Source organism: Larimichthys crocea, chromosome VII (genome assembly GCF_000972845.2).
Source record: "Larimichthys crocea isolate SSNF chromosome VII, L_crocea_2.0, whole genome shotgun sequence".
Lineage (NCBI taxonomy): Eukaryota > Metazoa > Chordata > Actinopteri > Sciaenidae > Larimichthys > Larimichthys crocea.
In genome coordinates, this window is record NC_040017.1 from 26,443,258 (window position 1) to 26,460,260 (window position 17,003).

A 17,003-nucleotide genomic window follows, 5' to 3' on the forward strand; every position below is an offset into this window, starting at 1 on the left:
GTGGAGATCAGAGATTGGAAGTCTTGCCAAAGCAAAAACCTGTGTATGCAAATGAGTGTGTGTGTGTGTGTGTGTGTGTGTGTGTGTGTGTGTGTGACATATGTGAATAATAAGGGTCATTTGGGGGAGATGTAAATACATGAATCATTTATTAACTGATACGTAGCGTACAAATACTCCAGGTGTGGCAACACGGGGAGCCAAGTCACTACGACCAGAAGTGCAGAACCCATCGATGCCTTTTAATATTGTGGAGGAACAAAACTGTGTCAGAAGTGAATTATAGAAGAGGATGATGATGATGAGAGGAAAATTAAAAACCAGAGTAAGTTAATAGACCGTGTGCTGCTCCTCGACTAAGCTTCCAGCAGGGGGCAGCAGCGGCCCAACATCTGCGGCGCTCAGCTGATGTTACATCCTGAATATCCATTTAGCTGCAGTCAGCCTTGACCCAGTGTTAGAGAAGACTGTGCAGCACTGAACTCTGCAGGGAAAACAGGTGTGAGCTGGTCCCACCTGCCGACGATGACCTTGTTCTGATTTCTCCAGACTTTGTTTTATTGCAGGGCGCAGCGAGCGGAGCGTTTCTTTTTCAATCACGGAGCCGGTGATGACCTGATGCATCCCATCAAACGTCTGCTTAAATGTTTATCGCGGCTCTTCTGACCTCATGGGTTATCTCAGAGGTCTGAAATGTGACACTGCAGCTGGCTCGTGTCTCGGCTCTTCTTCCTTTTTCTTTTGCTTTTGAGTCACGACCAAACATTTTTTGTCACATAACTGGGAATTCCAGACTCTGGTTCCAAAACGAAAAATCCATAACTGGAAAATCTCCTCTTCCTTAACCCGACTCCATGAGAGTAAAAGTCATGTGGAACCCTGGGTAACATTCGCTGTTGGTGAAACTGAAGCGTGTGCATTCAGATTATGACACAGAGGGAAAAAATGACTTATTACTGTAACTCTGCTTCCCCCAGAAACGACACGCGTGCTGTTCAAGAGAACTCTGAGAGCTGCTTCAAGTGTTCAAGGGTCAAGGTCTGAGGCCGAACAGGAGTGTGCAGAACAAAACCTCTGAAAACTATCTCACTAACATCTGCTCAGAGCTCCAGCCTAATAAAAACTCAAGAATGCTGCGAGTCTGTGTGCTTTACTGCTTATGGGGCTACTTCACTTTTTCCATATGCTGCAGCAGCGTGGACGCTCTGGCAGTGTGGGACCCTCACGGTTCAGCTTCCAACACATTTTGTCTCCGCTCCAAATATATAAATGCACACATCCAGCCGAAACTGTGCTACACTCCACACACCATGCAGAGCAGCTCGTGCAATTAGGCGGCGGCGTGCAGGCCCTTTGTCCCTCCGAGCGCCGCCTGCTATTCGTGGTGCAGAATCTGTTTCAGGCTGCAGCTTTGGGATCCTTCTGCCTCGGATTTGCCACGTATTTCCAGAGCAGGAGACTGGGCTCACCGGTGCGTTTCTCATGGCGATGTGAAATAGTGTGAGAGAGCTCCTCTGTGTGTGTGTGTGTGTGTGTGTGTGTGTGTGTGTGTGTGTGTGTGTGTGTGTGTGTGTGTGCACAGGAAGCACAATGTCACCTTGACTACAATCTACAGGAGGCATTGAGGGCGCACCGCATCTGTACAGCACTGGACAGAGAAGCAGAGAGGGAGTAGAAGGTATTTGCGTGCGTCTCGGAGTGTGTGTGAGAGAATATGCCAAATGTGTGAGTGTGAATGTGTGTGTGAGAGAGAGAGAGAGGGAGAGGGAGAGAGAGAGAGACTGAGGCGGGTATAGCTCTCTCAGACAGCTCACAGCGCTGGAGGATCCCTCTTCAGATCCAGGCGGAGCGACGCAGAGATGTCAGGCGCAGCACACACAGGTGGGTCACACAGCAGCCGAGGGGACAGGTGAGGCAGGCCGGGCGCTCAGGTTTCACGCTTCCTGTGTCGTAGGGGCATGTTTTCACCGTTACGAACACGCAAGACTGCCAAACATGTTCAGATCTGTGCAGGGGTTGTTTTTTCTGGTGCAGGTAGAGGCTGAGCAGGCCTGCTCTGTGGCCTGAGGGTCATCAGGAGCTTTGGAGGCAACAAAAAATTTAAGATTCACTGAGAGAAAAAAAAAAAAACACAAACATTAAACTGTATTTTTATTTTCTTCTCCTTCAATAAAAACTCTCTCTTCCAACTTTGATGCACTTGCTCATTTGTGAGACTGAAACTGAAGCACTGAGCTCTCCTCCTGCAGGTCTCCAGGTGTGTGTGTGTGTGTGTGTGTGTGTGCTGACAGAAACACACGGGCCGGCTTCAGACCTCCAAACAGCCGCACCGGGACCGTCAGGCTCCCGTTCAACCATAATTGCATTTGCCGCGACTGTAACGGGAGTGAAAAAAGAATCATGCATCCTTCTCCTCTCCGTCATGTGACTCCACCGGGCGAATATTTCTGCGTCCTTTTCGTTTCGCCGGAGAAATTCAGCCTCGGCCAATCGCGTCTCGGCGGAGGCGTCGCTTTCTCTCCCGTGATGCCTTCAGGTGGCGTCGGGAATAAGAGACTCGGATCGCATGTTGACTTTAACTGCAGCCTGTGCTCGGGGTGTCTGTTGACATTGTTGGATTACAACATTCAGAGCTGTGTTTTTATTTGTGCGTAATGACCCTGGATAAAAAAATAAGAACCTTTTGAGTTAGAACGAGCGGGTCCACGTCCATGGAGTCCACCATGATGGGACAAACCAAACACTGACAAGCTCCACTTGTAGTTTCTCCTTTATCCTTGAACCTGAAAGGGAGAGGTGAGGGGTTTTCAGTTGGCTGCAATCTGAAACTTGGCCATTGGATTTTCCTAAACATGGCACAGGAGGTGTCATGATCGGTGGTTGGATCCCCGCTCTGCGTGTTGAAGGGTGCTTGGGCAGGATGCTGAACCCCAAAGTGCTGCTGTTAAATCAAAATAAAAACCTGATGCACCTTGCATGGCAGCTAATGCAATGTGCATGAATGTGCATGAATGAGATATGTCGTGCACTGGAAAACTGGACAGTCCATTTAAATTTAAATTCTGCACACTGGACCTTCAGAAGATGAACTTTGTATTTATTGGTTTGTTCTGCTGCACTTTGCTTTGACTTGCACGCCCCAGACAAAAACAAACATTTTTTTTCCAAACACTTAGCAAGTGGCGTTTACGTGACGGACGTGAAGGCATCGCGGGGCCCTGTGACGTAAGCCGCTCCCCTGCGCTCCCTCGCGCAGCCAGTCAGAGAAGGGATGCTCTGAACGCAAGACTGCAGCATCTTCACCGAGAGCACGAGCAGGAAAAAACGTCTCTTTCTCCGCGTGCCCCTCCAGCTCCGCGTCTCCGGACCCTCCTCAGACACCCCCGTCACCTCCCGGGTGTTCCTCCATGATCGGAGCCAGGACAGGATCAGAAGAAGACCAGCAAATCAAAAAACCGAACCAGTAACGCATCGGATTCTTTTTTTTTTTTTTTCTATCATCATCGCTTCACCGATCTCTCCTTTCTTTCTTCTTTCTTCTTCTCCTCTTTTTTTTTGTCTTTCGGTTTTTTTTTCTTTTTCTTTTATTTATTGCTCGCTGGCTGTTTTGCAGAGGAGCGCCACCATCCTGCACCGCCTGACATGAGTACGCTCTTTTATCCGGTTGCAGCGGAATGACATACATATCCTAGCCCGCATATCAGAAGCTTGATGGAAGATTGACGCTTCTTTTGCACGTTTTTAGTAGCCTAGATCTGTCACTCCTCCATCCGCAGAGGTTTCGGATTTTCGCTCCAGCGTCTCTTTCTTTCTTTCTTTCTTTCTTTCTTTCCGTCCCTGCGCAGCATCTCTGTACGCACGGCGCACCACGGAGAAACGCGCAGCTAACCTTCCCCCGTCCGTAAGAAACAGGCGTATTTTTTCCAATTCCTAAACGCTTTCGCCTTCTCTAAGGACTCATCTGCACGGCTACGCTGCGTAAAAACACACACACACACACACACACACAACGGGAAAAGGGGGGATTTAAACGCAAACGCAGCCCAAGCATCCAAGAGCAAGCTTGAAAATGATGGCCGGCGGAGCTGTACAGCAAAACGGGATTTTCTCAAATCCTCACCATCACAATCAACAACCACACATGGAGTCCGATCCCCCGGACTCGCGTAAAAGACCCCTGGAGACCCCGACGGAGGCCAGCAGCACCAAACGCACAAACACGGGAGGTAAGAGCCGCGATGAGGATGCGGGGAAAGCTGTTCGGGGTTTTTTTTGGTGAAATGTTGCTTCGTCCTGAAGGCAGGCTCAGAGGAAGGAGAAGCAGGTTGATCTGATTCTTGACGTACACGGCGGCATGCCACAGCCCCGGATTCAGAGATGAATGTGTGCTTCAGTTACGCAGTGATAGAAATATAGACGACACCATTTTTTAAAAACCCTCTTTCTAACGAGCGGACAGTCATTTTCCATCAGCATTAAAATAATCATGGGCCGCCGCGTCTGATGGAAAGGAAACAATGAGAGGGACGCGGGGGGATCTGGAGGGAAGCCTCCGGTTCCCCTTCGCGCACATCCTGACCGAGCCTCTTTATTATTATTATTATTATTATTATTATTATTCAGTGTTTTTATTGCGTCTTAAGATTTGCGCGCATGCAGCCACAGCGGCCATGCTGGAGCCAAAATCAGGATGTAAACAAGTGAAAGCCAGATCAGGCTGGTGCGTGATCGCAGGCTCTCATCCCGGTCGACGGATGACCTTGTGATAATCTCACACATCAGCCACCATCGCTGCTTTTGTGTACAATTACACAAGCGGATAAACAAGCGGACTCAGATTAACAGCAGGCCCGTGGCGAGCCAGAGAGAACAAGGGGAACCCAGAGCGGCGAATGCGACAGTCTGTGTGTTACTGCAGCATGTCAGCCTGAATATTTAGATCTCATGCTTTGCTGTCCTGATTTTTAATAACCTGCACTTCAGGAGGGGAGAGATTATTTATTTTCCCTCTAAATTGTCCAATCATGTTTCTTCATTATTCTGGTTGGATGAAATATGGATATGTCACCATGGCGATCACCATATTTGGTTTTTGTTTACATGCTGTCATGCGCCAAGCATTCCCATCATCCGGCATTACAACCATCAGTAGCCTCTCCTGGCCATGCACCCCTCCATCATGGACATTTGGACATATACACACTTACACTCTTAGATGTGTTACTGACACAACACACAAGTGTCCAGTGCACTCAGAGCAGAGATGATTTAATACAAGCAGCACAAGATAGAGATTATTATAATCTGTAGCTGTCATGCAGACTGTTAAATCTGACTGTCACTGTCAACATGTCATAATAAAAATAATATAGATGTGTGAGACAAAAATATTCCAGTTTAAAGTGTTTAAAAAGTCAGTATTTTTTTAAAAATGCACATTTTTAGTTGACCTGCACCTTTTAAAGTTAAGATTAGACTAATATTAATATTATTCTGCATGTAGCTGTTTAAATTTGACTCATTTTGACTCTAATGCAACATAAAAACTCTCTAAATTCATATTTACTTTCATGTCAGTGTATCTTTAAAGTCGACTGACCAGTTCCTGAATTATTAGTGACATTTGAGCATTTTAATTGCATGAATTAATGAATAAAATATGCAAATCAAATTTGATCCCACTGCAGATTTGAGCCTGCATCATGTTGGACACACTGAGGTGTCATTGTTGGCCTTGTTTTACACTGAAAGGCTCTGAGCAGTGGATGATTTAGTAAAAGTGTTGTGTAATGTTTTATAAAATCTTCCTAAATCTGCAGAGTCCGAGCAGCCTGTCTCTTTTAGTGCTCACTGACAGGTGGCACAATTTAAAGAAAAAGCTGCTTTGACCCACAGAGAGTCCCCGACGATCAATACGCTTTTATCTTTCCGGGTGTTTTCCAGCAGTGACAGAAAATTACAGGACAGTCATTTTTAACAGTTTCTGCAGCTCCCATGACAGCCGTCCTCTGGAGTGACCATCAGACAGAGTGAGTGTCCGGCTGAGGAGGGGTGAGCTGCAGGTTAGTGAGCGCTGTTTAACTGCGGATCGATGCAGCACTAAAGGCCGCTGCACGCTGTATGTAAAAACCCTGAGCTCCCCCTCAGGGGACCATCCTGCCTGCTGCCTAACAGTCAGACGGCTCGTCCATTTAGACAAATGAAAAGGTTGGGATGGTGAAGATGATGAGCACGGCCGACCAGGCTTTTACTCAGGCCGGGCCGCCGTGCCGCCAGGTCAAACACCGCCTTCCTCAGCCGGCAGCATCAGGCTGGTGATCGGGTGACGTTTGGTTGAATATGAACAAGCTGCTCTCGCACACACTTCACCACCACGGCCCCTGAAGACTAAACAGGAAGGAGGAATCAGAGCTTGGCTGCAGGTCTTCTGTGAAAACTTTGCACTGACAGTTAATTCAATTCTGTTCCTAAAGAAAAAATGTCTTTTTGTTCCAGTTACATGGTGCGATAATTTGGTCTTGATGATCTCTACTGTGACTGATATTTACAGCTTGAATTAATCAGATGACTCAGATGAGATTAGCCTAAATGATTCTTTTATTTTATCACTGATAAGATGCACAAACTGTTTTTTTATATTTCTGGCCCTTGATGCAGAAGAAGAAGAAGAAGACATTCTCTGAGATGTTTTTTAATATTCATATTTTGAAGCTGCTGCGCTCAGGCTGCAGTTTTAAAAGTTACAGAAGTCAAAGTGCTGCTAAGAGATCATGATAATGGTTGTTTCTCTGTATGATTAGTTTACGCGACACACTCCCCACCTATGTGCTTCCTCTCTCTGTAGTGGCCTTCCTGCAGCCCCTATTTGAAACTGAAGGCATTGTATTCCCTCACCAAGAAACTGAGACTCATGGTAAGAGAGACTTTGATTTTGATCTTCTACCTGTTTTTTTTATTTATTTTTTTATAATTTTTACTGTAACCTTCTTCAATGCAGGACTGATTCAGCAGCGACAACACGGACATGTTTTGTTCTGCAGAGTGAAATCTAAATTTTAGGGCTTTTATTTTTTCAAAGAGGTCTGACTGCTGCAGGGCCTGACATTTAAACAGGATTTAAAGTAACATGTAACACTTCATATTCTACTCATGATCCAGGATAATGCATGCTGATATTGTTTATATTGTGTGTTATCAATCCCATAACATCCATTTTCATGCTTTTTTATACAAATCCAGTGTTTCTTTTGCCATGATACCCAACATTACTGCACAGATAATGACCTTTGACCTCATGCTGTAGCCATATCATCAAACATTTTGGGTTTACGGCTGCCGATGTGTCGCCGAGCACAGAGAAAGTGTCATGGCTGCCGTCTGCACCGTGCAGCTGCTGCTGGGTAAAAATCACATGACTGCATTTGATCTGTTTTTTTCACAGGTAACATTCAAACTAAAAGAAAGAATCAGGAATATTTCTCTGCAGTCATGTTTTTGTTTGTTTTTTTTACCCAACAACTGCAGCTATGAAATCTGTCCAGATGTGAAGTTTGATGCAAAGTGTGTTCATGTCCGATCTGTTGGGGTGTATCGGGTTTCCAGCTGGTTTGTGTCCGGTGTGTGTGTGAGAGAGTGTGTGAGGACAATAGAGACAGAGCTGATCAGCTGTCAGACAGTAGGAACAGGGTGATATGGGACCAGTGTTGCCCCGAGGGTCATAAATCACAGCCACATCTTATAAAAAGCTGAAGGTCTTCAAGAAGAAAAGATCAATGAAGAGCTGCAGCAGCTTCTGTTCACAGTCCTCCTCCTCCACCCCACCCGCTGTTCACTCCTCCACCGACCCGATCCCATTCTTATCGCTGCACCCTCCTCCTCCTCCTCCTCCTCCTCCTCCTCCTCCCCTCTCTCTCTTTGCTCTCACCCCGAGCCAGCAGGGTTCTCCCCCCACATTAAAGGAATTCAGCCTTCCCTCTAATCATGTACATATATGATCAGAGACGTTTAACGAGCTCATTGTTAATATTTGATTTGGTTTCAGGAGTTTAAACATTTTCAAAGCTTAAAAAAAAAAAAAAAAAAAAGCTCCCAATAATTTAAGAATCTGCTGCTGTCGGCCAATCAGGGTTCAGCATTTTTATTTTATATTTTAAATGAGGTCTTTATTTGTGCAGAGACAGATGACAAACACGTCAACTTACTCACCTGCACTGCATGAATGTGTTAATAATGAAATATGAAGAATATCTAAGGCCCCAGAATGACCAAATTTACTATTTATTTTCAAAATTATTTCTGTCTCTTCTTGGTGGAAAACATCCGAACCATGCACAGCACAACTCTCCACCGTTGAGGGTGCAGCATATAAGCAGCACTGCTGATAGAAATGACTCAGATTCGGGTCCATTCAAAACAAAATGCAGCTTTCAGGGGGGGAAAAAAGTGCTTGTATAAGCCATTAAGAAGTCTTATGTAAGCGCAAACCAAATAAATTGGATGTTTTTTATTTATTTATTTATTTATTTTTTTAGATTTTCATGTAGGTGGTCAGAAAATGAACATGTGAGCAGAGACGCCTACAGGTTTACCAGTCAGGGAAATGTTTGCTGACCTGGATGTGCAGACTTTTCAGTCTTTTCATCATTCCTCTTCTCCGTTTCCCTTCTTTTTCTCTCCTCTGCTGTCTCTAAGATATAATACATTCATTTAGTAAATGGATGGACTGGCAAGCCGATGTTTGGAAGGGAGGAGGAGGAGGAGGAGGAGGAGGGGGGAGCCTTAAAATGTCCTTGCCAAGTGACATTAGGGGACTAGCAGTAGACCGGAAGAGTGTGTGTGTGTTGTCCTTGTGTTTTCTGGCTTACTTTAGCTGCAAAAAACAGAGATGAAGTTTAATGAGAGAGAAGAGGAGGTGTGTGAATGATGTATTACACTGCAGATGGACACACACACTCTCACTCACACACACACACACACACACACACACACACACATATGTGCCTGCTGTGTATTGAGCCTTGGCGGCATGAGACAGGCCCTTTGATGCTATTGATCCGAGTGTTTTCTGTGGCTCCCCGAGCTGAGCGGAGCATCTTTTTTTGGGTCGGTCCGTACAAAAGGAGAGAGAGCCGCCTTCCTCACATTGATCGGCTGTCCGGGGCCGAGGAGGAAGAAGCCCCACATTCGGCTCCCAGCTCTCAAAAATAGACACCATGCAGGCAGAGCTTCAGAGCTAAATAAGACGTGGAAATCATCTGATTTCATTCTGAGAAAATAAGTGATTGGAACGTTCAGCATCGACTGTGTTTCTGTGCGAGTTCTTCATCCTCGCCGTCTTCCGGAACACGGCGTCCTCCTCTGCGACACGCCTGTTTTGTTCACTCGCGAGCCCGAGCCTTTTCTCCTCCTCTTCCATTCTCTCCATCTTCCCTCTCCTCCTCATCCATACTAATCACGCTCTACTTCAGACCATCACAACTGCACCCTCCTCCTGTCCTCCTTCACCCTCGTCCTCCCGTCATTTCGTCCTCCACTCCACTCCACTCCTCCCTCCCCCCCTTCATCAATCGCAGGCTGCCATTGACGACGCTCGCTCGGCAACCGTTTCCGAGGCGAAGTCGATCGATTCGCAGCCGCCGTCGGGCAGGACTCTGCCAGTAGGTAGCTGCGGCTCCCCTTCTCCTCCTCCACCCTCTCCTCTTCCTCTTTTTTTTTTTTTTTTTTTAAGCCCCTGCGTCAAAGAAAAAAAAAAAAAAAAAAAAAAAAAAAAAAAAGAAAAAGAAAAGGAAGCCATTGTACAGGGTGGGGTGAAGGGGATGAGAGGTGGGAATATTCCCACAAAGGGAGGCGTGCGATTGGCAGAGCGAGACGTCGGTCACAGCTTGCTGCTCGCTGATAGGTGAGGAGGAGAGCGGGGCGGCGATGAATATGGATAAGGCAGCGATGAAAGGGCCGATGCAGCGAGGACGACTGGAAGGGCCCCCCTCCTCTGAAATAGCCTTGGTCCGTGAACAATACACACCGGTTCTCACACACACACTCTGAAGGGAGAGAAAGGAGGCGGCGGCTTCGGTTATCTTTGTTAGGGTAGCGACCGTGTCTGCTTCGATTTCTTTGCAGACGGCCTGATGATTGGGATCGTCCCAGTATGGAGGCGTCTGATTGGCTCTTCCTGAACGTCTATTCAAGCTGTAGCAGGATGTTGTTGTTCTCTCCGATCACCGTGTCAGGTTTTTATTTTCGGATAAACAGATCAATCTGTTCCACATTTCAGGTGACCCAGTCTGTAAACCATGACTCACATATCTGTAATTTCTTTTTGAAATAACAGCGGCCTCTTTATTATTATTCCGTCTGCGTGAAGAGTCGAGTGTCATTCTCAAATGGAAACGTCTTCCATTTTAAAAAACCGCCTCTAACAAAATGATGGCTGGCATGAAGACAAAACACGGCATTAGGTGGTGCTGGTGTTATGAGTCATCTCGATACCTTTAAGATGAAAACAGCTCACACTCCTCTGTGATTTTACAGATACTGACTTCAAAATTTAGCCGTTAAATCCTCCAACAGTCGCCCTGAACAGGTTTTTAGTCTGTGTGTGAGATTTCATCTCCAAATATTGTTTTTTTTAAAGGATCACAGGAGTGTTCGGGGCTTTGTGGCGGCTTCTGAATCCAGTGATTAAGTAATTGAAAGAGCTTCCTCTGCACGCTGCGAGTCACCGGCCTGAAATATCAAATCTAAATCGAATGAATGACGTGAGAAAAGTGAAACATTGAGACGCTGCAGCGGCTGCAGAGGACGATAAAGTTATATTTCTCCTGCTCGCCTTCCTCTGCGAGCTCGCGGTGTTTATGAGCGATGCCCCGGCCATCTTTCAACCGAAGACAGCTGGTCAGAGCCTCACTGCTGGAGAGCTTTACATGTTTGTGTGTGTGTGTGTGTGTGTGTGTGTGTGAATGCTACCTCCCAACAAAAGAGCAGAGGACTGGAGGGGGTGTGTTAGACAAAGCCTGCTCCCCCCTTAACTCTCCCTGCTTAGGGGAGATGAATATTTTCCAAGTCCCCAGAGGTCAGAGCCTCTGTAGCAGAGCCCCCCTTGTTCAGCCGAGACTCTCTTCACGCTGCAGACTTTCCCTGAATGTGGGACTCAAAGCTGCACCAGGTTCTAGTCTGGACTGCTTCGATACACTCGACCCAGTTTGGTTTGTAAAGACAGATTTTGGGATGCAGTGGATTTCTGGTGCTGGTCAGTAGGTTTCTAAAAGAACACGCAGGCCACCATGAAACACTAAAACTGTCCAGTGGAATTAATTTTTTATTATGATGCTCGTGTGGATTCTAAATAAACGCCTGATAAAAACGGTAACATATCCAGTTCATAGTGGGACAGCTGCTTGTTATCAGTGTACGTCGGTAAATGGATCTGTTGGAGTTCTGCAGGGTTGATGTATTTCTGTAGTTGAACCTGGAAGTTAGCGTCGCCGTGGTTACTTCTTCTTAGATTTTGGATTATTGCAGAAAATAAACTCAGAGAAAAGTCGGTGATACTTCACATGTGAACACAAAACGTCACGCTGTGAATTCACTTCATCAGTGGTGGCATTGGAGTCTCGTTAGAAACATGAAAAATCTGCTGATGTATTTTATGTCAGAGAACAAGATGTGAAAATCTCTTAAGCTCGTGTTTGTCGTAAACAAACAGACCTTGTGTCTCTTCTGTTAATACATTTCTATGTAGTACACTGTGTGCGGAGTGCGACAATTCGAATATGGACGGAAATGATTATCGCAACATTTTACTGCTGAACTTCTTTGCCGAATTGCCACCGTGCAGAGCATTAGTGCCAATATTTGACTGGCAAAATATAAACATACGTACAAATTATATTCACGTCACTGCACCGCTGCAGCAGCTTCCTCGGCCGCCAGCATCCAGCGGTCTGCACTCGCCTTTTTGACCGTTATGAGCACACCAACCACTTATGGACTCAAGATAACAAGTGTGCATGTCTAGAGGCAGAGTGTAATCTGGATTTCCACCATCCATGGTCAGGAGGAGCTCCGTACACACCGGCATGAGTTCTTTTTTTATCAGTTTTTGTTTAGAAAAAGAAAATCAGCTGTCAAACCCTGCAGGCTGCGTCTCCATTGATCAGACAACCTCAACTCTTTAAAAAGCCGGCGTACTCTGAGCTCATCCTTTGTTTCCACTGTGACTTTATGTTTGTAAGCGTGACATGCGTGAGGAAAAATAACGGAACATGAGAAAGGATTTGTGCTCTTCAGCCCCCCCACCTCGCCCCTGCAGGCCCGTGGACACCAGATCCCAGGATTTGAGCCTCCAATCCCCCAGCATGGAGAGCCTATTCTGGGCTTGGCGGGTTCGCAGGGACCTTAGCAACAGATTGGACTGTTTACTCATCCAGTTATGTCGCGTTGAAAGACCGTTTTATTATTTATTGTGGACGACCTCTACGTCTTCAAAACACCAAATCCCCCTTTCCTGATCCACACACACACACACACACACACACACACACACACACACACACACACACACACAACTTTCTGGGAGTGGTGGGTTGGCCACATTTTTCTTCACACACACACACACCCTTTACAAAACAGATCCACATACAGAGTGGCACGTTTTTTTTTTTTTTTCAAATCCTTTTGTAAAAGGAAGTGTGTGCACTTCCTGTGTGTGTGTGTGTGTGTGTGTGTGTGTGTGCTGTAACTGCAGGGATTTATCTGGGTGTGTGTTTGTGAGTGTGTTGCTTGGAGCAGTGAAAACAAAGACCCTCATCACAGCAACCAGTAGAGATCCCTGTAGTTACTCAGCTGCACACACACACACACACACACACACACACACACACACACACCATTACCAGTCGCTGATAGTTTCAAGTTGTAATCCTTCAGTTTGTTTTCATTTCTTCACTGTGTAACTCTTTCTTTGTGTTCTCCTCCATTAGCGTGTTCTTTGTTCTGAATTAAAGTCTATTATTGTTTTCTATTGTAATCCAGCTTCGAGTAAACGAATTAAAAACATGCTAATGCAGGGGTCTTCAACCAGCGGCCCGCGGCCCCTCGGAGGTCCTCCAGTTTCTGTCATAATAATTGACAGTTTTCACCAAAATAATGGTGACTGTGAGGCTGCAGATAACTGAAGAAGGCGTTTACTCTCCAATTGTCTGAAGATGTACAGCTCTTGGTGTTTAATAAACTATCAATCAAATAATTTATCAATCATAAACACATATAGGATAATAATCCAGTATATAAATTGGAAGACCACTGTATTAATGTGTAAACTAAGAAGGCGGTCCTCTCTCTCTCTCTCTCTCTCTCGCTCTCGCTCTTTCATGGCGTTCCACTTTGTTGAGTGTGAAGAACGAAATCAGAAACCTTGAGAGAAGAAGCCGGCGCCTCTGCACACTCGCAGCCTAACGAGGATGTTTGAGTCTCTTTGGGAAGATCCAGAAACCGTCGTAAGCGGGTTTTAAAGCTGTGTTTGAACCTGCTGCTCTCTGTCCGACATGAAGGTCATCGCTGTGTCCTGAAGTGATTCGCATCCTTTCAGCAGATCCTCCCTCCACGCCGTCTTGACAGCTAAAACATTAAGAAGTAATCAGTAACAATCACCACGTCTGTAATTATGGTGTTTTTCTTGTTCTTATTTGGACTGAAAGTTTACATGCTCATTATGTTGTCAGCATGAAAGAGTCGCTGCACACGGGGGGGGGGGGGGGCCGAGATGCTGGATCTTTGATGATGCTTCATATTAACGAGTGCAGAAAATAGTAGCAGAGAACAATAAGTATGACATCGTGCTGAGACATCAGGTTCTGCCACTAACTAACCAGCACGGTGTTATTTCTGTTATCCGGAGCAGGAGGCGACACGTTTGCTTAGACGTCCATGTTTCTGACCCGAGCGAGCATTTGTTGCAGATGAAGTCTGGAAAAGCGGTACTTTCCTGAGCAGCGAGAGGGGGAATAAAGCGTGGGCGACGCGTTGCGTGAACTCTATCGGATTTTGAGGTTAGCGTTGACACCGCTGGGTCAGACGTGGCCAGCAGAGCCTCCGGCTGATTATTATGCTTGGATAGATCAGCAAGTATGTCCTGAACCCCTGGGACGTGGGATGACACGCTGCAGGGATGTGGAGTATAATTACACATAATTAGAATATGTGTCCGTGACAGGTAGATAAATGATGCTTGGCTTTTCTGAAACTGAGACAAAAAAAAAAAACACATAACCCCACTGTGATCTTTGTGGGTGAGGAGGACACCAGCGACGTTAGAGGATCAAGTTAGGATTTACCTTTGTGTTCTACAATCTGTTTCATATGTTAACATGTTCACAAAAATTAAGCAAATATTTCTTTTGATTCGTGTTTCACAAATTCTGTTTAGACAGTCAAAGCTCAGACTTCATTTATGAAATATTTCAGTAAACCAGTTGTGCACAAGACATCGCGTCCTCAGAGAGCTGCCTTCAGTCCGCTAATGTGTCTTCGATGTATGAAAGGATCCTTAATGCTGCACGCTAAGAGCTTTCACTGTGAAACCAGCAGCGGCTTGATGAAGTTCAACAGAAAGACGCATCACCTCGTGGACGGCTCTGTATCAGGGGCTTTTAAAAGGAGCAGATGAACCTGATAAAAATAAAAAAAGAGGAATGTTGATAAGTCTCGCCTGTAAACAGTGTCGACCAGCGTAGTGCAGCGTGGGAGGAAAAGTGCAGCTCAGCTTCTTTATTTTAATTTTTTTTCTTTCAAATCTGGAAGTTAGTTTTATGAAAATTGAGTCATGGCAGTTATCAAACCTGCTAAAAGCTTATTTCCAAAGTGTAATTCAATCTGCGTTGCATAACCCTGTTAACAAACCCAACAGCGGAGCTCCGCGGGGCCGTTTAATGATACAGATGAGGTCTGAGATATGTTGGCATGTTGTGCATAAACATCTGCGTTGAGTTTTTTTTGTGTTTTTACACGTTTGGAGGCACACACATGTTCCTGGAACATTCTCCGTGTCCGTTAAATAATGTTCACAGGACGCGAGTCGCTGGATGAAGGAGATCATTTGAGTGTCATCCATGCTGCGTTTATAAATACGTTTTTTTTTTAATGCTCGCCATGGTAACACATTCAAGCGTTACCATGCAACAGATACAAGTGATGAACATGAGTCACTCATTACATCCTCCTATATACATGATGAGTCATGTTGCCAAGGTGTGTAGGCTTGTCGGAAATGCTGTTTGTGGAAGAGCAGTGTGTGTGTGTGTGTGTGTGTTTCGTATTTACCAATTCCCCTGCCTTATTAATACAGGCTGGTTATAATTAGCTATCCTCTATCTAAAGCAGGTCAGTCCAAGGCTCCGTAGTCAAAGTGGGTCACTGCAGCACACTGAGGAGGGAAGGGAAGGAGAAGTGGAAGGTGACTAGGACTTAGAGGAGAGGAGAGGAGGAGACGGACAGATTTAGGCCATGTGACATTTCAAAAACAAAGTGCTGCTGTGAGCGTTGTTGATATCAGAGAGAGGAACTTTATCAGCACAATAAACATGACATCATTGTTACTATTCTGCAGCTAATGAGGGGACGCCAGCTTCCCGACGGCTTCCAGAGACGAGCCTGTTGTTGTTGTTGTTGTTGTTGCCGATGGACAAGAGTTCCTCACCAAAGTCTGCTCTGAGATCAAGTCATGTGAAACTGGTTGGTGACATGCCGCAGTGCAGCGCTCGAGGCCCGGGCCCCAAAACGTGTCGCATGCATCCAAAAAAAACACAGAAGGTTTGCAGGAGAAACATGTCTGCTGCAAACAAGCTGCTAACAATAACTTCGACAAAGAGGTGACGCACGTTCCACAAGCATCCTTGAATCGCGACCAAAATGTAACTCAGCTAAACGTTCGTGTGCGCTGAGAGCAAGAGGCTGTGGAGGAAAGTCTTCTCCTTTTGTGGCATTTTATGATTTAATGATTCGATGTAATAACTCATCCGATCACTAAACTTCTCGAGTGCTTTCTGAGGAATGTTTTTAGAAACTGAAAACCTGCGTCAGGAAACGATGGAGAGAAGAAACCAGAAGTTAGATGACAGGATGATGAACAGATATGATGATAAGAAGAGGAGGCGGGGAGGAAAAAGGAGGTCATTATCAAGGAGGTGTTTTTTATTTTGAAAAGATCCTGTTGGATGGGTTGGCAGGAAGTCTGGTGTGAAGATCCTTTAATTGAACACTTAAACTCACTTCAGGGATTTCTGATTAACGCCAGCTTTTAACAAAACCTTCTCCGGCAAATTAAAAAGCGGCTAATCTGAGGTTATGTTGGTTTTTCACTCCTCCTCGTGCACCTCTGAGCTCCCTGCAGTTTGTATTTCATCACTGGGAGATCTGAGGAAGGGCAAGGGGAGTGTCAGGTTTCCTGCCGGTGCGCTCATGCTTTTTGGCTCAACACTCCGAGGAGAACAGAGCCCACCCAGCACTTCACACACCGAGCACTGCTGCTCCTTCAACAGACGGCAAACGTTTGCTGTGTTTGTTTGTAGTCGCATAATATCGAGAGACAAGTCTGCAGTGTGTGTTTGTTTGTTTGTTTCAGTGCGCCTGGATTTAGGTCACATCTTTGTGCTGCGTTTAATGTTCCGTTAATTTACAGTAAAATCCAGTTTGTGACTTCAACTAAATCAGATTTCATTCGAAATCCGTCTCAGTATTTTTTTTTACGATCAGCTGTCGTGAGTTGGAGATCTTTTCCATCTCACATGACGAGAACGTGGACTCATCCCCAGTCCGCCCACGCGGTCCAGAGAGGAGGTCTGATCTTCTCATGGCACGAATGTCATCAGCTGATCTCAGAGGAAAGTTTGGGAACATTCAAGTTTGAACAAACCACATCCACATACAGGTGTTTTCGATTACGCCATCCAGTCCAGAGTGAGATTTGAAACTTAATAACAACAAACATTTTCTTAACATAAAAACAC

At 45.7% G+C, this 17,003-nt stretch overlaps 1 protein-coding gene across 3 annotated transcripts in view; it reads left to right on the plus strand.

Moving 5' to 3' along the window:
- Positions 1–644: 644 nt before the first annotated feature.
- Positions 645–17,003, plus strand: part of nova2 (NOVA alternative splicing regulator 2) — a 74,562-nt gene continuing 58,203 nt past the window's right edge. Inside the window, exons 1-2 of one of the 3 annotated variants that reach the window (XM_010741961.3) lie at positions 3,166–4,226; positions 6,845–6,913. In XM_010741961.3, coding sequence (XP_010740263.1) covers positions 4,070–4,226; positions 6,845–6,913 — 226 coding nt within the window. In that variant the 5' untranslated portion in view covers positions 3,166–4,069. Of the gene's footprint in view, positions 1,882–3,165; positions 4,227–6,844; positions 6,914–17,003 lie in introns of those variants that run through there. The other 2 variants (XM_019271426.2, XM_010741962.3) reach the window with 2 other exon arrangements.